This window comes from Elgaria multicarinata, chromosome 1 (genome assembly GCF_023053635.1).
Source record: "Elgaria multicarinata webbii isolate HBS135686 ecotype San Diego chromosome 1, rElgMul1.1.pri, whole genome shotgun sequence".
In the NCBI taxonomy this organism is placed as follows: domain Eukaryota; kingdom Metazoa; phylum Chordata; class Lepidosauria; order Squamata; family Anguidae; genus Elgaria; species Elgaria multicarinata.
This window is the reverse complement of record NC_086171.1, coordinates 138,114,337-138,140,578: the sequence shown is the minus strand read 5'-3', so window position 1 is coordinate 138,140,578 and position 26,242 is coordinate 138,114,337. Positions and strand designations below refer to the sequence as shown.

General features: G+C 41.7%; 1 protein-coding gene across 1 annotated transcript; it reads right to left on the bottom strand.

The window, feature by feature from the left end:
- Window positions 1–651: 651 nt before the first annotated feature.
- On the bottom strand, window positions 652–16,673 carry PTGER3 (prostaglandin E receptor 3). Its single transcript, XM_063118038.1, has 2 exons — window positions 15,679–16,673; window positions 652–1,438 (listed from the first exon to the last, which is right to left on the bottom strand). Exons 1-2 carry the CDS (start codon window positions 16,615–16,617, stop codon window positions 1,148–1,150), a joined length of 1,230 nt encoding a protein of 409 aa, XP_062974108.1. The 5' UTR covers window positions 16,618–16,673; the 3' UTR covers window positions 652–1,147.
- Between the last annotated feature and the right edge of the window lie 9,569 nt (window positions 16,674–26,242).

Genomic DNA, 26,242 nt, shown 5'->3' with positions numbered 1-26,242 from the left:
GGGAACATTAAAACATCATTACAATACAAGCCTTTCCAGCATGGACTAGCTAAATGTTATTGAAACTCTTCAAGGCTATTGTATCTTTAATTAAAGCTTCCTATACCACAAGGAATAGCTCCTTTGCCTCTAATTGCTTCCTGTTTGGTGTGGCCATCATTGGTAATGTATTGTTTACTAACTGTCCTATAATTAGTAATTTCTCAGTTCCTCTTTTCTGTATGAGTGAGGTTTAATTACTACCCTTTTCTTTAGTTAAAAAAAGTACAGAACAAGACCTGACATAGCAATTAAAGAGCAATTATTCATCAACTCAACAGTAACTGAACAAGAAGTAATTAAGGAAAGCATTGTGTCAATAGCACTAAGGACCCTAATATAAAAATAACCATTTTCTCAATGGCAAAATATTAGAGTTTGAATTCTATGGTCCTGCAATAGATGTGCTTCATTAGGAGAAGACATATGAATCTTCTGCAACCAAATAACAAGTAGGACTTGTATAAACAAATGAGAGTATGCAAGTAACATACTATCATTTGGAATAGCCTTTAGCGTTTATTAAAAGATGAATAATTATTGTGGCAACTCCATGCATTTGATAGGTCACTTGTTACCCTCACAACTTTGAAGAAACAACCAAGCCAGTAATAAACACAATAACATTTTTATTCTTTAACTTCACCCTTCACTACTTGAATCAACATGAAATTCTTCCCAGTTAAACTGGTATGTAATAAAAGGCTGTAAATAAAAGGAAATATCTGACAATAATTTTAGAGTCAAACTAATATGCAGACTTCAATATATTATTTTACACTGAATTTACATTCAACTGTCCAATTTAAAAACCTTTGATTTCTCTCCCACGTGGAGGGAAAATCCCTCAGACGTCTTTGGCACGTGCACAAAAGTTGTATTCTTAGTTATGAATTTCCAAGAGACAAACAACGAGTATGGGTTTTTTTTAAAAAAAATAGTATGTCCATTTCTTTATAATTTAACTATTTCTGGCAGACAAAGAAAATATAACCATCTGCCATTTTAAGTCCACAATTAACTTACAGAGAGAAATGAGCAAGTGTTGCATGCCCATATTCACAGTAAGGTAAAAGATGTGAGGAAAGTTGTTGGCATGCGAGGTGCTTCATGCTGCTGCTGTGTGTCTGATTTTGTCTGATAGCATGAAGTGACGCCCTTTCCATCCATCCTGAGAGTGGCAGGAGATGGCATTTGCTACTTGGCAAAACTTTTGCAGGAGGATCTTTCTAAGCAGCAGGTAAACCCAGGGGTCCAAGATCTGATTCAGGGAGGCCAAGCGGATAGCAGTTAAGAAGAAATTGCACTCCGGCTGCAGTTCGGTGCTCTGGGTTTGGTTGCAGGATTCTTTGCATCTGTCCACTGCGGCATGGTTGAAGGTCACTTTCAACATCATAATCTAAGAAAACAAACAAACAAAAGGGCTATAGAGACAGGGTCAATCATTCCTTTACGTGGAACCATAGTTGACAATACTGAGATAATTTGATGGCATTCCTTAAAGTCCCTGGGGCTTTGAAACTACTATCCCAGCTGCTTAAATTGGTCTTTAACGTTCTTATAAATTCAAATTCCAAATCCATGCCTCATTCCCAAAGGTTGCATATATGGATAAAAATTGTTACATGCGTATTTAAAAAGATAAGCACAGATCAATTTTGTTTGACAAGACACCATAAATTTCCCAAGACTTGAGGAAGAACAAAGGTGATGTTTTTTTTTAAAAAATAAATAAATTCAAAGCATTAAATTAGCGGCATTGTTTCCACTCATTTCTTTTGTCCCACTGCATCTCTGATCAAAAGGGTTTTTAAAGATTTGTAAAGCACTATAGAAATTTACTGAAACCTGCAAACAGGCATGAGTTGTATGCACACACCATTAAGGGCAGACATGATAGTGATCTGAATATCTGAAATGCTGTCATGCAAAAGATGAAGCAGACTTGTTCTCTGTTGCTCCACAGAGCAGGACTAGGTGGAATTTGCAGGGAAACAGATTTTGGCTGAGTATAGGAGAACCTAACAGTGAAGGCTACTCACCTGTGCCTTGGCAGGTGGTGGGTTCTCCTTTGCTGGAATTATTTCAGCAGAAGTTGAATGCCCATCTGTCAGGAAACCTGTATTGCTGCTGCCTTCGATTTATTTATTAGGGCCACAGCTAGACCGAAGGTTTATCCTGGGATCATCCAGGGTTCACCCCTGCCTGAGCACTGGATCCCCTGTGTGTCACCTAGATGAACAGGTTTGACCCCTGGATGATCCAGGGATAAACCTTAGGTCTAGCTATGGCCTTGGTTGGGAATAATTTTTTGTGCAGACAATAATGAATTTTGTTGAACATTCTGAGAGTTATTTTTATTCAAATCTAGAGACTTATTCAAACCTAGAGACTAATGAGATTCAGGACAGAAAAAAGGAAGTACTTCTTCACACAGTGCATAGTGCATAGTTTGGATGGCTTTAAAAGGGGGTTGGATAAATTCCTGGAGGAGAAGGTGATCAATGGCTCCTTGTCCTGATGGCTAAGTGTCCGCTCCAGTATCAGAGGCAGTAAGCCTGTATATACTAGTTGTTGAGGAAAATGGGTGGGAGGGTGCTGTTGCACCATGTCCTGCATGTGGTTAACAGAATGCTGGACTAGATGGACCCTTGGTCTGATCCAGCCTGGATCTTCTTGGGTTCTGATCTCTGAGGTCCCTTCCAACTCTATGATTTCTGCTAGACAGGACTTTTTTTCTGGCAAGTTGGCAAACCGATCCATGCTGTCAAATTCCATCTCCATTAATGAGCACCAACTATATTTTTGTTGTTCAATAAACTGCATGTAAGAATATCCCCAGGAAAATGCTTCCCAACACTTAGAAGTTTTCCATCAGTTCCAAGTCATGAGGCTCTACCCTATGCCTCTGTTGTAAATTCATTTTCTCCATATAATTAAAATTAAATGTTATTAGCATTTATAACATTTCTGCAGTCCAACCCTATTTTACACAACTCAAACATGGGGGAAATTCTCATGAAAGGCAAAGAAGTATTTATTTTTCCATGGATTAGTTGGCATTTGTTTTCTCTTCCCCCCCCTCTAAAAACACAGCTGCCATCTAATTCAGTGCCACATAAAAGGCAATTGATAAGCGTCACCAGAGTAAGTTATGACCTGCCTTATTCTCTTGTTTGAAATATTTTCCCATATCATTGCTGCATGAGATTACTAAAACAAGATAGGCTAGGTTGCCGTATGTCTATAAATGTCACTACTCTCTTATTTACGGTTCAGTCTTGCTCAGCTCCTTGTTGGAGATACAGCCAAGCCTATGTGGCTTCTAGCACCAGTACTACTCAAGTTTTCTGTGGTGTTATTCTATTTCTATTCCTGCAGCCCGGCATTGTTGACCATTCCTGAAACCCTGAATTTGCTGAAAAGCCCAATCTACAGGGGACCCTTGCAATCCAGGTCTCACCAGCACCTAAATGACACTAAGCTCTCAACACAGAGACAGAGCAGAACAAGCAGGGCTCACATTTAATAATGTTTCAGCACAGCTTCATTCTTTTTTTCCTGAGGAGTTATCTGTTTTTCCTTCTACTACGTGACAGCATCAGAAACTGTTGGCAGCATGCTCCCCCCCCCGCCGTTTTGTTTCTTCCATAATTCCCTGGACCTAGTGTACTTTCTAAGTATTGGGGGTATTGGAGTGCTGGTTGCCATACAAAAATGACCCTATTTTCTGAGAGGGGTAATAAAAAGGAAATCCTCAAATTGTTCTCAAAGAATCACTTCTAAGAAATGTTGTTTTTGCTCTAACTGACCAGACGTTCTTTGGAGCTTTAAAAAGGGGCACTTAGAATGGCTTCATTGCGCACCCAGCATCATACTTTCTCTGTACTGTAAAATCTCTAAAAGTTGGTTGAATGGAAAAGCCATGATGTCAGTATGTGGTAGAACAATATGATAATTACTTGGTGGATCTCCATGACTAATCTCTAACCATGAACCTAATAGTTGTCTCTAATTACCCAAATTGAATTAGCTTCATGTAGAAGGCATTTGTACTAATGAAGTCCTACCAGAATTGGTTAGGTTCAGTGAATAGGTATGGCACAGTAACATTGCAGCTCCTCCCCACATCAGCAGCAACCCTAAAGAAACTGGGTAATGTTTGCAGGGGGAGAAACCACAGTGTGGGCTCGTCCCACATGGTTTGGGGCATTCGATTTAGTGGCACAGGAAGGACCAGTGCTGCCATACCACTAGAGCCGTATAAGAACCTCCTCTGATAGCTTCATCCCACGTACCTGTTTCCCTCGAATTATCCCCTACAGTGCTAAGCTGTTGTTGTTGTTGCTGCTGCTGCTGCTAGCTAAATCACACCCCGGGCGGCAGCGCTCCTAAAATCCTTTGCATACCAGGAAAAGGGTTTAAGGGGGGAAATGTAAAAAAAAACATAAAAAATCAACGGATGACCGAATCCAATTCAAATTTGGTATGCTTAAAGCTCTCCTTAATATCTATTACTGTGCCAATTTTGATGTCTTTATCTTTAAAACTTACACAGATGTAAGCATTTGTTTAATTTGAAGCTTAATTAAGTATCAAATTCTGCTCCTGCGCCCCCAGTGGCCGCTCGGAAAACAACAAATGATTTGCTTCAAAACTAGTAGCAAATTAGGTCGGGTCTTTTGCCTTTGAAGCACGATGCATGGGAGTACTTCACAGTCAAAGCAGATTATAAACTGGAAAACTTCAGAGTACTAAACAATAAAAACAGATTATAAGATGGAAAAGTTTGGAGTCCTTTGCACGCAATTCGCAGTGATTGCACAGTATAACACTGGTGTGATAAAGCTAACTATGTCTGTTTTAGAGAGATCTTTCTTGGAAGAGAGACTACAAGTATAAATAGCCAAATCAAACAAAGAAGAGGAGAGAAACTGTGAGCACATGAAAGAGATAGCTGTTGTTCATTCTCCTAGGGATGACAAAAACAAAAATAGGACGTTGGCTGCTTTCTCTCAAGCTAATGACCTGAGATAGGCTAAAGTCATGCACAAGCTTACTGGAATATTTAGTCATTATCAAAACACAAAATTTATTATTACCATTTCTAACTAATTCCCCATGTTTATATTACTACTAATGAAATCAAAGGTATTGTTTGTTCTGTAATAAGCTTATTTACTTCAAAGCAGAGTTGTTTTGCTTCACAACGTTGAAAAATGCCAGAAATAAACGTATCCCTTAAACCTGTGGACATACTAAAATAATAGTATTTATTGAGAGTCTCTTTTCATGCGTTATCAGCTGCCTAATTTGCTGTTCCATAATTTTCTAGACTCTAGACAGACCATTACACTGAATTAGTGGAAATAGCCATTTTATTCAGCAACTGATATGTTCTGCTATAATAGTCAGAGACTAAAAGATATATAGTTAAATGTTCAGCTGAACGAAATCAGTCAAAATAATCTTAGTTATGCCTTATGCATATCTGTCCCAAAATTAAATTAATCTATTCATGAAATCGGGAAACTCATTTAGATATGATCAAACGTGTGCTCATTCCGTGCTGCTACAAATTCATAGGTTTGCTCTAATCTGTTCAGTCTCTACTTACATAGAGAGGGGATGATAGTAAAATAGTTAAATCTAAATAAGACATAAGAAAGGATGTCAATGTTTTAAATGACGCATGGAATTAGAAAACACATTGTCTTTTGAAACACTTTCAAAAATTGAATCAATTGAATTGTTCAGAAGTCTTATTGAGAAAATAAAAGGATTCATTCCTAAATTCCATTTTGAAAGACAAGCTATTTTATATCCCTTATGACTATGAAGTTGCAAAAATATGCTAGAGTTATGAGGCTTAAAGGCTCAAAAAGCTTTAAAAGCATCACAATTTTTATATTTTTAGGCACCAGCTACTGATGTTTGAATCTGCTATTACTGTTAATATACATTGTTCTTCTCAGACCAGTCATAGAGAGATGCCTTCTAGTTTAGCTTGAGACCAAGTTAAACGTAACCCTTTTAGTGTAACCAAGCGTTATGGAACCGTTTGCCACAAAATTTTAGTAGCCGCCTGTCATTTTGTCCAATGATTTGGTGTGTGCGTGTGCCCTGCAGACTGTGAGGTGCCCCATAGAGTGCGGCCCATGGGGTGGGGGGCAGGGGGTGAAATCAGCCTCTGAACTTCCTGCAGTCGCTCACCCCTGACATAGGCCTAATCCACACCAGTTGTTCATTCCAGAATAGTATCAAGGTCATCCCTACCACACCACATGATGCACAGCTGATCCCACGGTGATCTAGGGATGACCCCCTCAGTTTTCCTGGAATATCGATGACAACTTTTGTCCCCTTTTCCCCCCTCGCTCTTGAAAAAATCCTGAGGTGCGCGGCTGGTGTGCCCTCCCCTCATGAAGCTGTTGCAGTTCCTCAGCAACCAGCTGTGCGGAGCAAGCCCATGGGTATCAGGGGTGAGGGGGAGAGCATTGTTGGCACGTTCTGGATGGGTCTTGGAGTTTTTCAGCGCCAAGTGTGTGTGTGTGTGTGTGTGTGTGTGTTTTAAAAAAACTCATCTTTGCGCAGGATCGCAACTCTGGTCTTGTGCAACAGTCAGGATAATAAAAAAAATCACCCTGGAATGGCTCTCCTTAAATTGCGGGGAAACTCGCCGGCATGTGCCCCATGAGGAACAATCGCTGAAGCAGAAAACTTTGCGATCATCCGTCCCCCTTCTCGAAAGGGCTCTAGGTGTAGATGAGCTCATAGATGCTGGTAGTTTAGGTCTAATGGAAGACATACCCCCTGAATTAAGGAGAGGCACTATAAATCTTTCACTTTCTTTAAATGCTTATTTTGATTCTACCATTAAGCAGTGCTTAGGTATATGGTGGTATCTGGAGAAGCAAGATGCAAGATAGCATGGCCCAATGATATATGTCAAAGATTTTACCATCTGTTCTGCATGTTAGACAAGAAGCGAGATACTCAATTGCCCTACTGTAAGGGGTTTATAAGAGCTTGAGGATGGGGAAGTTTGTGTCTGATCTCATAGCTCCAACTCTGACATTCAAACTAGCCATTTGGGACAGAAAAGACAGAAGGATTTTTACATGTATAAAACTGGCTCAACACATAAGGCCTAGAGAGTCAATCTGTAACATTTGAAGAGAAAGAAAAATTAAACCCAAAACACAGAAGACTGGTGCGTGAGTAGTGGGTATGGCAATGTGGAGGAAAGGCAGCCATGCTAAGCAGCTGCATCATGTAGATTGGTTTACTCTGAGCTGAAGAAGTAGCGACTATCCCAGTTGAAGCATGACCTTCGGCCAACCGTTTCCAATGTGGTGCCCTCCAGATGTTTTGGACCATAATGCTGAGGATTGACCATGCTGGCTGGATCTTTACAGAAGAGTCCCTGTCCTCCTCTTAGACTATTAGGGTGGGTACGCATGATTTAACTAAAAGCGGGAGAAGTCAGAAGGTGGGACTTGTGGATTTCATTAAGGATGTCCCTGCCTTTCCCTCTATCATTCAAGCATTGACAAAAAGAAACTGCCATCTGAAATATGCCATTGATAGGTGGACAAGAGGTGATTCTGCTCTTAAATATATGCCTTTGTCAGGATTCTGCAAGGGCTGAGAAAAAGCCAAAAAAGGGGTGTGTAAAATAATAATAATAATAATAATAATAATAATAATAATAATAATCCCTCTGGATCGAGGTGGGGAACAACACTAAATAAAATATAATACATAAAATTAGTTAAAAGAGCATATACAACCAATACAATATTAAAATAACCACAACATCTTAAAATTCTTAGGTTTAAAATTCATCTGGGTAGGCCTGCTGGAAGAGACTAGTGTGTTTCAGGGGTGAGGGGATAATGGAGAGATGTCTGCTTTGATAGAAAACAGAGAAGAGTCACATCCTAACATAGACCTCAAGGCACAAGTTGCTCTTCATGGTATATTTTATGGGAATTGAAATGCGCTAGAATCATACTAGCTTTTACAAATTTCTGTTTCAGATTTTCAAGGTAGTACAAGACACAGATGGAAATGTGCCATCTGCTACCGTGCTAAGTCCACGTTATTATGGGAATTTCTGCTCATGATGCACCTGTTTCCTCACACAATCAGAAAACACTTCTCTTTCTCTCTTTTGTTTCTGCTGATATTTGCCTTGAACCAATTTCATTCAGCTGTTGATTGAGTTTGGTAGTGGCTAGCACCAAAATAAAATATTTACACAAAGATCTAGGCAACAGCAATTACAGTAAATGAACAAAACATAATTTAGGAGGAAGTCGCTTTTCCACCTGGATATTTGTATCGGTTTGCCTATCCTTCACAGAACTACCATTTTAGGGCAGGCCAAGGCACACATTTCTAGCGAGTAAAGCTTCATAGGCCTAATGTTGGGTATACTCAAGATTAAATTGAAACCCACCCCCCATCAGTATATACTATAGTGTTTCTTGGCTTACTTTTCTTTTTTCTTTTTGGCCTTACATCAGCCAAAGTTGGTAGGCAACCTAACGCTCACCAGATGGTGTAGACTCCAACTCCCATAATGTCCATGTGGGCTGAGCCTAAATGAAGTTGTAGAGGGCACCATATTGCCAGCCTCTGGGTTAGGATGATTGTCAAATCATTATGCAGTGCCAGGTTGGTGATCAGAGAATTCATAGCTCTGAATATTTTCTGCTCTTCCATCATCTGATCTTTTGCTTCATACACTAACATTATTTAGTGTTACTGCTGATTCCCATAATCTACATGGAATTAAGAGGGAATTTTGCCAGGTAACGCAAAATTTTGCCAGGTAACGAGAGCTGGACCATAAGGAAGGCTGAGCGAAGGACGATAGATGCTTTTGAACTGTGGTGTCGGAGGAAAATTCTGAGAGTGCCGTGGACTGCAAGAAGATCAAACCAGTCCATACTCCAGGAAATAAAGCCAGACTGCTCACTTCAGGGAATGGTAGTAAAGGCAAAACTGAAGTACTTTGGCCACATAATGAGAAGACAGGATACCCTGGAGAAGAGGCTGATGCTCGGGAAAGTGGAAGGCAAAAGGAAGAGGGGCTGACCAAGGGCAAGATGGATGGATGATATTCTGGAGGTGACAGACTTGACCTTGGGGGAGCTGGGGGTGGTGACGGCCGACAGAAAGCTCTGGCGTGGGCTGGTCCATGAAGTCACGAAGAGTCGGAAACGACTGAACGAATAAACAACAACAACAAACGCATGCATACAAATGACACCTGCTGAAATTCCCTTTTCTCTAAAACTTAAAGATCCAGAAACTCTGTTCTCCTTTCCGTGTGATCACCCTATGAAACAGCAAATAAGCCAATTGCTATAATGTATAAGATTTCCCTCCCTTTCACAGAACAGGGCAAAAGCAGTCTTTCTGACAGATGCTAGTGGCAGCTTCCACCACAACCTCTCTCTTGGAGGTTCTACATTTCTAGAGCCGTACAGGAAGATTCTTTGTACACATGACTTGCAATGTTTGTGAACCGCCCAGAGAGCTTCGGCTATTGGGCGGTATAGAAATGTAATAAATAAATAAAAATAAATAAATAAATAAATAATGTTTGCACAGGGACCTCTATGCAGTTGTGATTTCAAACAACTCTGAAGCTGTGCGGCAGGTGCCTGCCAATCATAGGATAGTGCCTGGCTTCCTTGTGATTTATTGTGCTTTTTCGGTACCATCTCTTTGTTATTTATTTATATCCCACTTTCTCTTTATCAGAGATAAACTCAAAGCAGTCCACAAAATAAAAAACAAAACAGCATATGACAATACAAGATATTTAATAAATAAGAATGTACCAAATCCACCCCACCCACCCCGCTGCAAAAAGGATACATAATACATAATAAAATCCTGTTCCCAGCTACCTTTGAAGACAGATTATTGGACAGGGTGGGCCTTTGGCCTGATTATGAAAACTTGTTTTTCCTGCTCCAATATAGAAACAAACGTGACAGTATTCTTCATGTGACTACTCTAAGATAATCTTTTCAACTTGGCTAAACCTTAGTTTCCTCTCCTGTGAAACAAGACCAATGATTGTATTTTAAAGACCACACAAAGGAATTCCATTAATGGTTGCCAAGTGAGCTGGTGGTCTTGAATCTTCCCTAAAGTTTTATAAACTGGATTTGCCTCGCCCCATGATGCTATCTGTGGCCAATATTGACTTCACGAAGCAGAGTGCTTGAAAGAATATTTTGAAAATGTTAATTGGTAACACTAAATTTTGATACATTATTACACATAAGGAAGGCTCTTGGCTGCAATTGAAAGGATGTCATTATTTATTGTTCTTTAAATTGCTAACTGAGAACTTTGATCATTATTTTAGAATAGGTCTCTCCCCTCCCCCCTATAGAGATGTAAAATTTCCAGAAATTCTTTTTGGGTGGCGGGGGGATGCAGAAATTTTGGGGAAATGGAAAAATAAGCAAAAAAATTTTTTAGCATGCTTTACAGATCTAAAGTCACTTTGTTGCTTTACGACAGCCTTCTCCTGCCTGGTGCTCTCCAGGTATTTTGGATTGCAATTCCCATTAACTTCAGGCAGGATGGCCAATAAGTCAGGAATACTGGGTTCTGAGGTCCAAAACATTCAAAAGAAACCAGGTTGGGAATGGCAGATTTAGGAACATAAAGCAGCCTTTAGGTTCCTAACATTATGTTATGTATAACTTAGTTTGCTCATATTATCAATAATATATATATTAAAGTAAATCCAGTTAGTAAATTTGTAATTATTGGCTGAATAGATTGGAACTACATTAAACGGCTGCTACAACATCAAAAACACAGGATTCAATAGAACAAAACCCAATCTGTCCAGAATGCACATTTGTTGTCAGGAATGCTCAATGGTGATTCTACTTACATGTTGGGAAAGTGAGCATAAATGTCTATCAGTAAAATATGCGTTAGATCAATAATTTTAATAAGGAACGAAAGAAATAATTATGCTGGGAATCTTACAGTGTGGATTAAAAAATACTTCCCCATGGCTTATGTCCAGACATTTTACACATCTAGTCTTTCTATAAAAGTGTTATTACATAGTTTTTAGAAATCAATTTGTGGGGAGTAAAAGCTGGGTAATGATATATAGGCCCCATTCAGAAGGCACCTTAAACCATGGCTTTAACCATGATGGTTAAGCCAGAATGTTGGGCCATATTCAGAAGACACCTTAAACCATGGCTTTAACCACGGTGACTAAGGCAAAAAGCCTTATTCACCATGTTAAAGCCATGGCTTAAAGTGTCTTCTGAACGCAACCCGGCTTTCTGGCTTAACCATCATGGTTAAATCTGTGGTTTAAGGTGTCTTCTGAATGCGACCATAAATACATTGTCTTAAATTCTAAAAGAAAATATTTCATAATCCAAAGTAGTTCAATTTTGGTGTGGGGAGGGAAACAGTCCTGGGAACTCCCCCACTCCATTTCCCCCCTAATTTTTCTATTTCCCCCCCAGGGCTTCACATCTCTACCCCCATACAACCAAGTGGCCAATCGACACTGTCATTTGAAGCAACTAAATATCTGCCTCTTCTAAAATAACAACAATAATGAAATCTTCTGTTGCGTTTCCGATCCTGGCTGTGATATGAATAAGTAGTTTTACAACATGAAATCCATGGTAGCTAATACACAGAGCTATCATTGAACCAAGGAGAAGGTGACAAAAGCGTTGCTCATTTCTCCTTACCATTATATGATGCGATCTTGGATGCAGCAGATCACAAAATGAGCTGTTTTATGACAAGAGCTTCTGAATAAGGGAACGTTTGAAGAAGAAATGACACTAGTAAAAAATCTGAACTTCTTTCTCCAACTTGTACCTTTGTGGTGAAGGGTGAATTTAATGGACCATCACCTGCTACCAAATATTTTCTATGGTCATATGACCATTAGAGATTGCCAGAGCTACTGCAACAGCATACTGGAGAGGGAAAGCCAGGTGGCCACTCAAAGCTCATATCAGACAGAACATAGGCGCCGTCTCCTAAGCCACCGTTCATTTTAGCTTGGAGAGCCCAACTTCAAGAGCTGCTCTTGTGTCACAAGTGGTACATATCACTGAAAAGGTATTTGACTGTAGGTTTGCCATGAACTTCAAGCAGATGAGCTACCAAGAAAAAAAAAAGCAGGGCTTAAGAATTCATCTTGCTGCTTTTGCAAGCACTGTTTCTGCAGGCACTGAGTTTCTGCAAATGAAAGTGTCGGCTCTCAGGAATATATTTTTAACCTTCGAGAAATTGCTGATAACTTTATACATTGGCAATGGTTAGCAAAGCTCTGATTGCTTTCATTTTGATAGCACATTTCCACAGATTATTCCAGAAAGCAAGTCTTACATCAAGTACCTATCCTATCCTATCCACTACTGAACTTTACATTTGAGGACCAAGCTGCACACGGCATTCAGTCATGTGTTTAAGTAAGCATGCTTCATCTGGCTACTTCTTATTTTGGAGAAAAAGCAGCTGTGAGGCCCCAATTCAGAACATGCTCCAAATCTGGAACGAGACCCCAAGATGGTTTTCTGATGAAAATTGCCCCCGTCTGCCTGCTTTTTGAGGTTAACAAAAAGCAGCTGTTTTCAGGGGCAAGAAAGCAGTGAAAGGGAGCGATTTTAAGCCGAAACCTGGGGTGGGACCGTGATCCAGACAGGGAGCATGTTCCTGATTGGAGTCCCTTTGCTGCTTTTCCTCCAAAACAGAAGTGGCCACGTTTAGCATGCTTGTTTGCATATGTGACTATTGTAAGATGACCATATGGAAAGGAGGACTGGGCTCCTGTATCTTTAACAGTTGAATTGAAAAAGGAATTTCAGCAGGTGTCATTTGTATGCATGCAGCACCTGGTGAAATTCCCTCTTCATCACAGCAGTTAAAGCTGCAGGAGCCTTGCCCTGGGAAAGCTAGGAGAGTGCAATCTTTTAGAAAGTTGGATCTGCTAGCCATTGCTGTTAGGGAAATCCACAGTGTATGGGGAAGTGTTGGTTCAAAACCCAGTTCAGCCATGCTGGGTGACGTTGCACTACTCACGATCTTTTAGCCTAATGTACCTCACAGGGTTGTTGTGAAGTGGAGGAGCAGGGAGAAATAATCATATCTGCTGCCCTGAGCTCCCTGGATGCGGGGAAGGATAAAAATATAATAAACCCAAATAAATACAACACACACGAGTAGTCATATAAGTGGTAAAGGAATGCCAGTTGTGACATTTTGTTCTTCTCGGTCATGTAAACATCACACAGCAGTTATTTTTCTGCTGTCGTTGGTGGCAACAGCTACTTTGGAGTTACAGGAGGCAAAATTCATCCCTCTCTTTAGGCAGCACAAGTGGGACTGGAGAAAAAAAGCAAACTGTTTAGCTTACTACTGATTATATTTGCTGAACAGTATAAACAAGGACTAAAAGATTTCAAAGCTGAGGCATTTCTTTGCTAGATCAGCCTAATATAGAACTAAAATACAATTCAAACTAGATGTAATGGCAGCAGACCCATTAGGCAAATGGTGTGTGCTTGCCACTGATTTCTCTGAAATAAGGGTGTGAAGAACTTAAAATGCCGCATGGGTGTGCATGAGTAGGGTGCATAATCCTTCCCTAACCATGCTCTCCTCCCAACTAAAAAAAGAAGACCTGTTTGAGAGCACAACAGTTTAGAATGAGCAGTTTTTCAAATGGTGCCCACAGTGCCTAACAGAAGTGAAAAGCAAAGTAAAATACAAAACAACAGCCATCCATATAAAAACAAGCCAGGTAAAACACATCAATAAAACCAAAGACAGCAACCAGTTAACTCAATTGCAATACGTTTACAATGACTATAGCAAAACAGTTTCTGAAGCCAAAGTTCTGTTGGCATAAAAATATCTTTGCCAACTATGTTGGTGGGAAATGCAGACAGGGGCAACGTTGAGGACCCCGCCTTACCCACCCATGTCATGCTTTAAATTTCCCATCTTTTAGAAAAGTTATTGTGAGCTGCATTTTGACCCGTGTGTTAACATAACATCTGGCTTTGCCCAGGGATTATTCCACAGAGTAGGAAGACAACTGGTCTGAAACTCTGTCACTATCGGACCCCAACACATTCTCCCCAAAGTTCTTCTGATAAATTATCACAAAAGGCTACAAATCAATGCTGGTCAACTGAACCCCTTCATTCTCTGAATACTTGTACATAAGCAATGTGTGATGAAAAGCTCTAGGTTAGTGGTAGAGCACCTGCTTGGCACACAGAATGTCCCAAGTTCGATCCCAGCATCTCCAGGTAGATCTGGCAAACCTCCTGCCTGAAACCCTGGAGTGCCGCTGCCAGTCAGTGTTGACAATACTGGGCTAGATGGACCAAGGGTCTGACTCTGTATATGCTTGCCTAATTTAATCACACATATTTAGCATAACCTAAATCTTGCGAAATGGTCTCTGCTGGTGAGGGGCCACCAAGTCCTGATTCCGTCATGCTTTAACTGCCTTTTGTGAAATTTCTAGGATGATACTAAAAACTCTTATGTTTTGGGAAATAGGCTTAATTCCCAATTAGTACTTTATTAATAGTATCCCTACGTTCCACCCACATTCTGGAATTAGTCCTCTAAATTCTGTATTCTCATCCTCTCTACAGAAAACGGGTAAACAGAAAACAGCTGATAGTTGCTGTTTTCCAAGACAGCTGAATGCAGTTCATAGCTTGGTGATGGAAGCACATATTTTGCTTGCAGAAGGTCCAGGTTGAATCTCTGCCTCTCCAGTTAAATGGGTCATATGGCAAAGGGTGACAAAGCCCTTGCCTGAGACTCTAGAGAGCCAATGTCAGAGTGGACAATATAGGGCTAATAGTCTGATATCAGGCAGCTGCCTACGTTCCCTTTGAGAGAAGCAGTGATGCTTGTGGTATGTACATGCACCTCACTTTCATCTCCACTAAAAAAAGAAAGAAAAGGAGATGCTTTTGGTATTGTTTCAAATGGCTGCAAACCTGGTCTGACCAGAAGCACCACAGGGATCATAGAAATAGGTGCACAGGGAAAGGCAAAGTCTCCCTCAAAATACTTTCAGCTATAATCTGTCTCCAGAGTTATGCAGCCAGAAATATATCGGGTGCGCCTCTCTTCAGCGAACTTGAGACAATTTGAGAATTTTAACAAATTCTAGGACAGGATTAATTAATTAATAATAGAATAAAATACTTGTGCAAGCTGCCTGGCATAAAATAATGAACTCCAAATAAAGCTGCAGAAGTATGCTCCCTCACTCTCAGACACACAGAGAAGTAGCATCGTGATAAAAAGTTATCTGCTGTTTCCATCAGTGGGTAGAAAGCAGAGCCACTCTACACTCTGTAGTTCTCTGCTAAAATAGTGGGTGCAAGCTCAAACACATCATGCCAACTAGAAGTCATCCATTTATTTCAAATTTGTACAAAAATGAAAGGTTTCCATATTTTACTTTAAAAACGCATTTTACGTTGTCTTTGCGGAGCTCGTTCTCCTCCACCTACGAGGGAGAAGCACCAGCCCACTCCACAGTGGTCACACACACACACAGAATACAGGCAGGTAACCTACCAAGAGTGGGGACCAACAGGCAAGGAGGACACACATGATCCCCAGCAGCTGGATCAAGGTCTCCATGGTAATTCTGCCCCACTGCCTCCGGGACTGAGATGCTGAGCTTTTGGACCGACACCGACACACCAACGCAACGATGGTCGACATGTTGCACACCACAGTGATGGCGAGGGAGAAGAGGCCCAAGAAAGCAAACGTGGAAGCAAAGATGACATTGCCCACCCGGGAGCCTTGGTCGTCCTTCATGTTGATGAAGCACCACGTGCCCGGCCACTGGAGTGTATACTTCCCAATGCTCAGGACGGGCAAGAGAGCAAAGGCGAAGACCGCCAGCCACACGCTGAGGAGGACAGACTTGGTCACCCGGGTCTTCATGTGACCGGTGTACCAGTGGGGGGCGCGGATGGCCAAGGCCCGTTCGATGGCCATGGCACTAGCAATGAAGAGGGGGCAGAGCCCGAAGACAGTCATGGTCAAGCCAAAGAAGGTGCACAGGTGCCTCGAAGGGTCAACCACCTCCCACCTCCTGTTGGCCAGGTACACCGCGATGACAATGGGGCTGGTCAAGAGCTGCCCGGTGAGATCGGTCAGGGCCAGCGAGCCGATGCAGAGCAAGAACGACTTCCTGCGCTGGTTCTCCTTCTTGTGGTAGGCTCGGTACACCAGCAGCATGGCCAGCCCGTTGCCCACCATGCCCGTGATCATCATGGTTAAGGGGAACACCACCGAGACGGAGCCGCAGCCGCCCTCGCCGCGGAGCGTGCCGTTGCATTTCTCCTTGGCCACGGCGGGGCTCAGCAGGGCCATGGCGCCGGTGGCGTTGAGCCGCTCCTCCTGGCACAGCCCGTCGAGGGGAGTCATGTTGCCGGCTGGCGGGGCGAAAGGCGCGGCGGCGGCGGCGGCGGCAGGAGCGAGCGAGCAGCGGAGCAGCCCCATCCCATCGCGGTGCGCGCCTGGGTCTCGCCGCCGCCGCCGTCGGGCTGCGCGACACCACGCGGCCAGCTTCGGTGGGCGAGAGGGAGGCGAGCCGCGGCTCTATTAAAGGCGCCGGGGGCGGAGCCCCGCGTTCATTGATCAACCTCAGCCGGTGGCGGCGGGGGCACGAGGGCCGGGCTGCCGAGGAATCAGCTTCAGGGCCATCCCGAACTTCTGCAGTTACTCAACAGGGGGAGGGGCAGGGGAGTTGCTCGTTTCTGTCCGCCCCGCAGGACTATCTGATCAGATCCCGCCCGCCAGAGGCCCTTTCCGCTCCAGAACGATACAGCCGGCGTGGAAACTGCAAAGCCCGGGAAACACCGGGGCGCCTCCAAGGTCACCATCTTCTCTGCCGGCGCGTGCTTTGCCCCCGCGCTCCCACCTTCCTCCCCAAGTCGGCTGCTTCGGCCCCTCCCTGCTGCGACCCCCCCCCCCCCGCCGCCTCGCTCTTCTTCTTGCGGATCTCCGCGCAGCGATCCCCACCTGTAGCGTAAGGCTAAGCAGCCGAGTCGCTGAACTTCCCCCGCTCTTGTTCAAGCCGATGCTGTTTGGCCGTTTTCCTCCATCCGCGATGATGCCTGGCGCTGGGAGGGTGGGGGGAGCGCCTGATCCCAAAGGCGAAAAGAAACTTGACCGTCGCTGCTAGTTTGAAGCAAAAAACAAAGGGGAGAGTTTATATAGGCATTGGTGCCATTTAGCGTTTAAGGGCCCTAACCAGGTTCATCCGCTGGTCTCCAATGTTAGTCCTACTTAGAGTAGACCTATCGAAACGAATGGCCCTTAAGTTCGACGACACTGGATACAAGTCAGAGCCGCCAATATAGAGCCACCTGCAGTGTAAAGGGTGTGTGTGTCCTCCCTCAAGTAACAGTGCGCCCCCCCCCGCCTTTTACATTTAAATTAAAAGCTTCAGCGACCCAAAAGAATTCATTATGCAGACAACTTATTTCATTGGGGGAACAGCATGCTTTAGGCTGTCTAGGGGGATCTACATTACTGCTTTAAAGCGCTTTGAAACAGTTTTGACAACTGTTGGGGCCCAGGACACACTGCATATACAGGTTTCAAAACGTTTTCAAAGTGCTTTAAAGCGCTTTAAAAGCAGTTGTGTAGTGTATTTACTCCTAACCAGACCTTACATGCTATCTGGGGGGTAATTTTAAAGTACGTCGTTCATGAATTTACATATACAAGCTCGAGCACAAAATTTGCACATATGGGCCTGGTTACTCATTCCCTTTTTAATAAATAAGAAGCCAATATTAGGGCCTACATTCACAGAAACATTAATGCTAATTAATGGAGACAGTACAATTCAACTCTTTATTTAAAGTCATTTCCCCCATTTTTAGAAGTCCTTCAAGAAGGCTCTTTTACATCAATCACAGCATCCCTTAGTTTTGCTGTATGTAATACTGGGGCCGGAGAATCTATTATGTATATTTAACAAAGTCAGCTAGGTAGGTCTGAGGAGCTACCAAGAGGGAGGCTCCTAGTTAAAATCAGGACAGGGACAGGGAGATAGTGCAAGTTCTGTGAGTTAGGAGTAGGTGGTTAAACTGAGAAAGAGAAGTGTGGTAGATCCAATCTAAGCCTGTCTTTGCCAGCAAAGAAGCAGTTGTACTCAATGACATCGAGATTAGAGCTGGTGTAGCTAAGGGCTGTAGGAGGCTGGTTTCTTCTGCTCTTGAGAATATGTTCTATATGTTAATCTTTGTTTTCCATCTGTAAACCACGTAGTTTTTCCTATGAATAAATACTACCTATTTTGAATATTCCGAGAATCATGTGGTGTGATTTTAGAGATTCCTTTCTCACAGTTCTCAGCCATGATGTCTTCAACTTTGATGGCTTCATTTAGGTTTATACAGACTAAGGGCGCTCCTGGCTCAGCCAGGGAAATATGGGGAACAGAGAGCGATGGCACAATTATTTTTATTATTATTATTTATTTATATAGCACCATCAATGTACATGGTGCTGTACAGAGTAAAACAGTAAATAGCAAGACCCTGCCACATATGGCAGCAATACCTGGGCAGACCTTGATTTATTTATTGAAAATATTTCTTGGCCACCTTTCAGAGCAGAAGTTCTCCCAGCAATAAAACACAGAAACCCAGTATGATATCAAGAGTGATAAAACGCAGTAATACTGGAGTGCCTCCTAGGTCATCTGGAGGTGTTCTGCCTTACAGTATTCAATTTTGTTAATTTTGCATTATCTGATGCAAAATGCAAACATAAATTTGTAATCTGCCCAGAGAATATTGGTTATTGGATGGATTAGAAATGTAGCCTCCAAACTCTAGAATTCTGGTCCTTATTGAAAAAAGCAAATCGTTTTGGCAACATCCTGATGTCATTTATATCAAGAAAAGCTATTGGTTTTAACTGAGGATGATACCTCTGGTGCAGAAGAAAGCGGTGTCAGTTGCTTTTGTCTGCAACAACTGCACCATCTAGTGATCTGTTGAGCTACAAATATGCTTCATTAACTGTTCTGAAATATGTTCATGCATAGTGAGATCATGTATCAGAAGCTATATAATCTGGTTAATTCTTTTTTTTTTTTAAAAAAAAATCTTTTTATTAACTTTTACAACAGTTAACAAAATTTTAAAAAAACATAATACATAAACATAAAATAGCATTTGTATCATATATTCAAACTAGTCTATTAAACATATTCATGCTAAACATAAAAGTGCACCCCCTACCTCGGGATCTCATTCCTGTTTCCAGAAACTCATAGTTTCTTCTGTTGGTGGTTTCCCGCTTCCCTTAGAAAACACAAATACTAAGAACTTTTTCCAAATTCCCTCAAAATCGTTCTTTTTTACTATACCTCTTTTCATTTTAATATTACATGTCAATTTATCATTAATAGCAATATCCCACACTTCTTTATACCATTCTTCAATACAATAATCTCCTTGTGTCTTCCAGCTCCTAGCTACGATTAACCTTGCAGCCGTCAGCAAATTCGTAATCTGGTTAATTCTGATATAATCCATCTTAAGCAATGGTTCCATCTTAAACAATGACATTGCAATGATTCAGAAGAGCTATGGAATAAAACAAGGATCTTTTCGAAAAGCAACACGAGTAGATTGTTTCAAAAATGACTCTGAATGCGTTCCTCTCATCACTGGCTTTAGCAAATACTTTAAAACAATGCCAACAGTATGAAACCCCCCCTTTTATTTAAACAGTTTTGTAGTTTGAAATGAATGGTTTAACCATTTGTAACTATGAACTAGTTTTGTGGCCTTTAGCTCAAAACAGAATATGAGCCTTTATATGCAATTTTTTTTTGTTTGTATAGGTTGCAGTAGTAAAAAAACAACACACATCCATGTATTTGGAAAGAAATCTTATCGGAATCAAGTAAATCTGGTTAGGATCAGGCTCTAAACAGCTTTATGAAGATCAATGTCAATTCCTGTTTGCAAATTACCCAGTAACCACTCCAACCTCAGAAGGGGGAGCCGGAGATCTTCCCCCTTCCCCCTCGCAGCCGGTGTGGAAAGAACCAGGCCAGTTGCCCTCCCAGGTTGGAAAAGCAACCTCCGAAGAGGAGGTAAAGAGGTGGGTGGGGAGGCCAGGATCTGAGATATTCTGAGCCTCCTCCAGCCACCTTTCCTCACCCTCTGAAGCTCCCTTTGGTGGAAATCACCAAAGACGGAGGACAGGGAGGGGAAAGATTGGCTCCTCCATTCCTCCTGCTCTGCTGGCTTCCGCATGGTAAGGCCTAAGAATCTTGGAAGGCTCCCAAATCTCCTGCTGCCACCAAGTACTGTGGATAAACCTGGAGTTCTCCATAAAATTCCACGTGTCTGATGAAATGGCTGTAGTCTATGAAAGCTGATGCCAAAAATAATTATTACTTTTGTCTTTAAGGTGCCTCAAGACCCTTTGTTGTGTTTGCTGCAATAGACTAAGACAGGTACTATTTTAACATTTGCTTAAAATAAAAGAGAAAACTTTTATCGGCTCGTTTCCATCAGTTCATACATACCAGTTCTGGAACACTTTTTTTTAAAAAAAAAATCATGCAAATACACTCAGTCATCCAGCTAGAAGGGCGAGGGCTCAGTAATATGTTTCCCTGACACCTTTTTCTACTATGGGAATGTTCTCCACTAGTTTAGTTGTCTCGTGGTGACAGTTGTAGGTGTTGCATCTTATTCCTGGAGAGGTACTGACAGTAAGTATAGAGGAGAAATTTCAAACAGAGCCGCTTTTCTTCTGGGAAAAAGCATACATAGGAATTTAACCTCAAGAATGGAGCTGAAGCTACAAAAAGAAACTTCAAAATGTAATTCAGGCTGCTTACCAGTCAGCTTTGTATAATCATACTGCAGCCAAATGATAGGAACCATTCTATTTTCCCAGTGGACTGAAACAACTTCCTTAGAGTAGCTTTGGGCATTACAAAAAAAGTCACACAAGCTGAATTCACAGGTGATTGCCCATTTGTTTGGTGGCAATACTTCTTTGTAACATCCGAAGCTAGGTGTCCTGGAATCTAACACAATGGACTTCATTTCTATTTAAAAAAAACACACCCCAGAATGCAACACTGATATCTCAGCAAAAGTAAAATTCTTATACATCTTAAAATGCTGATTTTAAACAAAGATTTATAAAGCTGTAAATGAGCTGAAGGGGAAAATATTGCAGAAAGCACCCACAACATTTGACATACTTTACTTTTCATAAATTCTGTAAGAGTGACAGAGTTAAAAATTTATAGAAAGGTTAAAAGCCAAATAAAAAAGCAATGTCCTATAATTTCCAGAGTAATAAGCCATAAAAAATGCCTGAGATAACTAGCTGATGTATTCCTTATTCCAGTAATACCAGATTTGCCCTGGAGGACTTAATCTGTCCCCAGGGAAATTAGGTTATATGTTTCTGCTACTAAATCAGATGTATACCTTTCAGCACAGTAGATGTTTATTAATACTAAACTACTTCTCTGTTACTGGAAGGATCCACTTTAATTTTATGATAGGGCTTTTAAAGAAACTCAATAATTTTGAGATATTTACCAATCATAACTACATACAATCAACAGCACTGCTTCCCAAACAGCAATAAAACAATTGACAGTAGAAAGTGCGTGCCAAATGTCAGTACGTGAATTATGTGCAAACACTGATCTGCTAAGCACTTCAACATAGAATTCAAAATTGTTCACAAAAGTATGAACATAAAAATATAAACACACATCAGATCAAAATGTTAAATACAATAGAAAAAAACAAAAAATTCTGCAAGATTCAATAACATTCCAGTTTGCTATTCATGGTTTTTTTGGGGTGTGTGTGGGTTACTTCATTTCTTCAGAAGTTCACCTTTGTGTCTGTAACAAGGCCGAAATAGAAGAACCACCTCATCATTTCCTGTTTTTCTTTTCTGAGGTTAGTATCATCATCCCTTAGAAAACAACTCTGATAGCTTTTTGTCTATGATTTGGAACCAAAAATTAGCCAACTTCAAACCAAATGTAATTTTTTTATGTACCTAAGACAACCCCAAGGTTGGAGTATATGCATGTCACAGCCTGTGACTAAGGCCCTTTCTACCCCTAAGGTTATTTCAGGCAAATGGAGGGGTCGTCCCTGCCTGCTCCCGGGATCCCCTGTGTGTCATTTGGATGCACAGGGTTGATCCCAGGATGATCCTGGGGGAAAAGGCAGGTGTAGAAATGACCTGTTTCCTCTGTTCTGGCCTTGTGCACCAGGCTGGTGGTGGGAAAAGGAGCATACAGATCAGTTTTATTTTTTATTATAGCACACACAAGGGAGAGTGTCATCATCTGCACCCACCCTCTTTTCCACAGTATGGACCATTATGACCGCTTTTTCTGCTCACCTTAGTGGGGGCTATATAGGAAGAAGCCAGAAGGCAGCTGCAACCCTGGCTTACTGGGGCATGAGAAAAAAACTCCCATAGTTGACTATTGCTACCTCCATCATGATAGCTTAGGTAACAAATGCACACTGGAAATTAACCAACAAAAGTGCTCACTTGTGCCCTCTAACAGCAAACTTGAGTCACTTAAGTGCAGTTCATAGTCACCTTAAGCACAATTCTTTAGGTGGAAAGGCAGGATAAACAAATTATGTGAAGACATGCACATTGGGGCAAAAAAACAGCTTTGCAGGTATGCCGATGGGCTCAGAACTGGCAGCAATTGACCAGGAAAGGGATCTTTGAATTGGCATGGATTCCTTGATGAGCACATCAACTCAATGTGTGGCTGCTGTGAGAAGGGCAAATTCCATATTGGGAACCATTAAGAAAGGTATATAAAAAAACCTACTCATATGCCTTTATACTGGAGGTGGGGAACATTTTTTTGTGTGTGGCCCAAGGGCCAAAATGCCTCCAGGCAAGCATTCATGGGGCTGCACATCAACAGTGGTCGGGCTACCACATTGCTGGCATGTGGCACCCAAAGTGATTGCCCAGACCCCAATCTCATTCATTCATTCATTCATTCATTCATTCATTCATTCATTCATTCATTCTCTCTCTCACACACACTCTTCTGGAAAATGTACCCCCACCCTTCAATTACGGTTTTTAAAAACCTTGATTGGCACCAATGGAGATTTTCGAAAAGCCAGATTGCAGCAGTGGGGGCATTGCACCAGCAGCAGTCCTCTGCCCAACACACACATACGCTTATATAAACTAGTCACCACTGACACCAATAGAGACCCTTTTCAAGTAAATGCAGTGTGGTGGTGAGAAGTGAACATCTCTGATCTCTGCAAATTTCTAGCTGTGAAGATTTTAGTCAGGGGTGGCCACAGGGGTTAAAACAGGGAAAAACTGATGGACTGGATGGGGACCCCAGATTATTTACTGTGCCTCCTTTATACACTCTATAGGTTTTTATTTATTATTGCATTTATATCCTGACTTTTTTTCCTCCAATGAACCCAAGGCAGCATACATCCTCCTCCTCCTCCTCTCCATTTTATGGTCATTGCACATCAAACAGTATGTTTTAGAGCTGGAGTAAAAGAAGTAGAAAAGAGCAACCAAAACTATCAAGGGCTGAAGCAGCTGCCTTATAAAGAATGATTGTTTGGGACTCATTAGCTTAGGAAGGTAAGGAGGGACATGATAGAGGTGTATAAAATTATGCATAGTGTAGAGAGTGAAAAACATTTCCCTTTCTCATAATAATAGAACTCAGGGTCATCCAATGAAGTTGAATGGTAGGAGATTCAGGAGAGACAAGATGTAAGGCACGTTTGGATGACACAATAGTTAACCCAGGAATGGCATGTGCCTGTCCCAGGAAGCACACAGGGAGCTGTGGATCATGGCGCCCCACCAAGGGACGGCACGTTCCCAATGGGATTATTTCCCCTACCTATAGAGCCCTGCTGGGCAAGAGTGGCAGAGGTTTCTACCACTCTTGCCTCGCGACTCTATAGGCAGGGTAAATAATCCACAGAGCCCAACAGACACCATAATCAATGGTTGTGTAGATAATCAACTCTGCACAGCATTGATTATTGGAGTTGGGGTGGTTTTTGCTCTACGGACAACACAATACTCAATTGTGGACTATTTAGTCTACCATGGACTATTTAATCAACTGTTGACCATTGTGGTGTCTGAACCTAGTCGTAGTGATGACCAACAATTTAGAGATCTTTAAAAGAGGATCCAAGAAATTCATGGCATCTAAGGTGATCAATAGTTACAATCCATGATGGATATATATATGGCAATATATATCTCTATGCCTCTAAATACCAGTTGCTGGGATAATGCATGGAAGGGGTGCCATTGTGCTCATGTCCTGCCTGTAAGAATCTAATAGGCCACTGTGGGAAAAGAATGAAGGACCAGAAAGGCCCTTGGTCTAACCCAACACAGACCTTTTGATGTTCATCTTTGAAACAAAAGGTCCACACAAACAGGAGTCTATATATTCAGGGGATACTCTTAAGTAGGCAGAAGTTTGTAGTTATTTGGATCAGAATTGCAGGATGGGACAGACTTCAACCTCTCCCCCCTCATGATCCTGTGCAAAGATCAATTTCCTTCCTGTTATGGCACACTAGGAAACAATTATCCAGCTTGCAGGGTGTGTGTGTATGCACACATGTACAACCCCTAACATTGCATGTCAGCTTTGTGGCAAAAAAAAAGTTGCCCACTCCCTGTCTAAAGGAACTGTGAAGTTTTATCACTAGACAATTGGGCATGACACTCAAGCATTTTCTTATCTCTAGGCTTTCAAATGGCACCAACATTTCTGAAGTTCCGGAAGCCAAATTGGGAGGCCATTTTGGAGTGTTTACCTCCCCCACACACTATTAATAACAGCAGGAAAACTGTTTTGTTACCTGCCCCTAAGATGATGGTTGCTCAGTCAGGAAGTGGGGAAAAGTGGACGGGACAAACTGGGGCTACATTCAGAGGGCAAAGGTTGTATGCAGCTTGTGGGTTTCTCATATGTGCTTTAGACCCTTCCTTCTCTAGGGCAGAACTGAGAGCTACTCATAAGGAAAAAAATGGAGAAATCGAAGATTTTAGTTTGACTGCGACTAGGTATATCAACCCAATAATAGCAAAGGGAGTTCATGTTTTTCTAACTTAGCTCTTGTTTTATATGAAAAGTGTGTTGTGAGTTATTTGTTTAAAACACAGTCCAGGTGCATGCAAGTAATGCAGTACAAAGCATCTGTATGCAAGTGAGTGCTGGATTACAATCCAAGGGGACAACTTAACTAGATTGATCATTGCTGCAACCTGCATAGATTTCCAGCTGGAAATACAAACCAATCTGAGCCTTACCTCTAGCCAGCTAACATTAACAAAACTTGCACACACACCAACAAGCTAACCTTTTCTGCATTCAGGAATTAAACAGTTGACTTCCATATATCTAATGTTACAATGTAACAACCCTAGTAAAAATTAAATATAGTGGTATTGGTGCACATAATATCACTTTCCTAAACCTTTAGGTGAAGTGTTACCACTAAGACTAGAAAGCATGCCTTCCTAAAAGACAACACCCAGTAGAATAATTAAGACTTCTGCTACTATTGATGGTTACCACTATGTTGCCATCACTTGCAGATGTTTTAGTTGTGATAGATGTACTTTGCTTTCTATAGATAATAAACAGAAGTGTTATTACATTGGAAATTAGTTAGTAAATCAAATGAAGAGAGGTGTGACCTCAGCCAAGGAGGCAGAAAATACAAATTCTCAGCTGCCCATGGAAGCATTGGACAGCCTTGGCAAGTGACGTTCTCTATCTAAAAGGGCTTAACAAACAAAATTCCCACTTTCCCTCATTTTACTACCTGATTGAAGAAGTATTTAAGCTTAGCACAGGTTGGATCTTGACAACCCCGGAAGGAACACCCACAGAAAGGGGAGAGGAGAGATTCTGCCAATTCCACTTCAGCTACCTGTACCCCTACCATAAGCTGTTCTAGAGGGTCTGCAAATCTTCCAGAACAGCATGGGAGGTGGAACTGGGTGTTGCAGGGAGAGGGGGGTCTATCTGAAAAGTCACCTACCCAATTTCTTCAGC

What these genes read in the sequence shown, in the direction of transcription:
- PTGER3 (XM_063118038.1), bottom strand. Translation starts at nt 16,617, where the DNA reads ATGGGGCTGCTCCGCTGCTCGCTCGCTCCTGCCGCCGCCGCCGCCGCC. An exon ending in CCTGTTGGTCCCCACTCTTG is followed by an intron (nt 1,439 to 15,678) that starts GTAGGTTACCTG and finishes TTGTTTTCTTAG; the next exon opens with ATTATGATGTTGAAAGTGAC.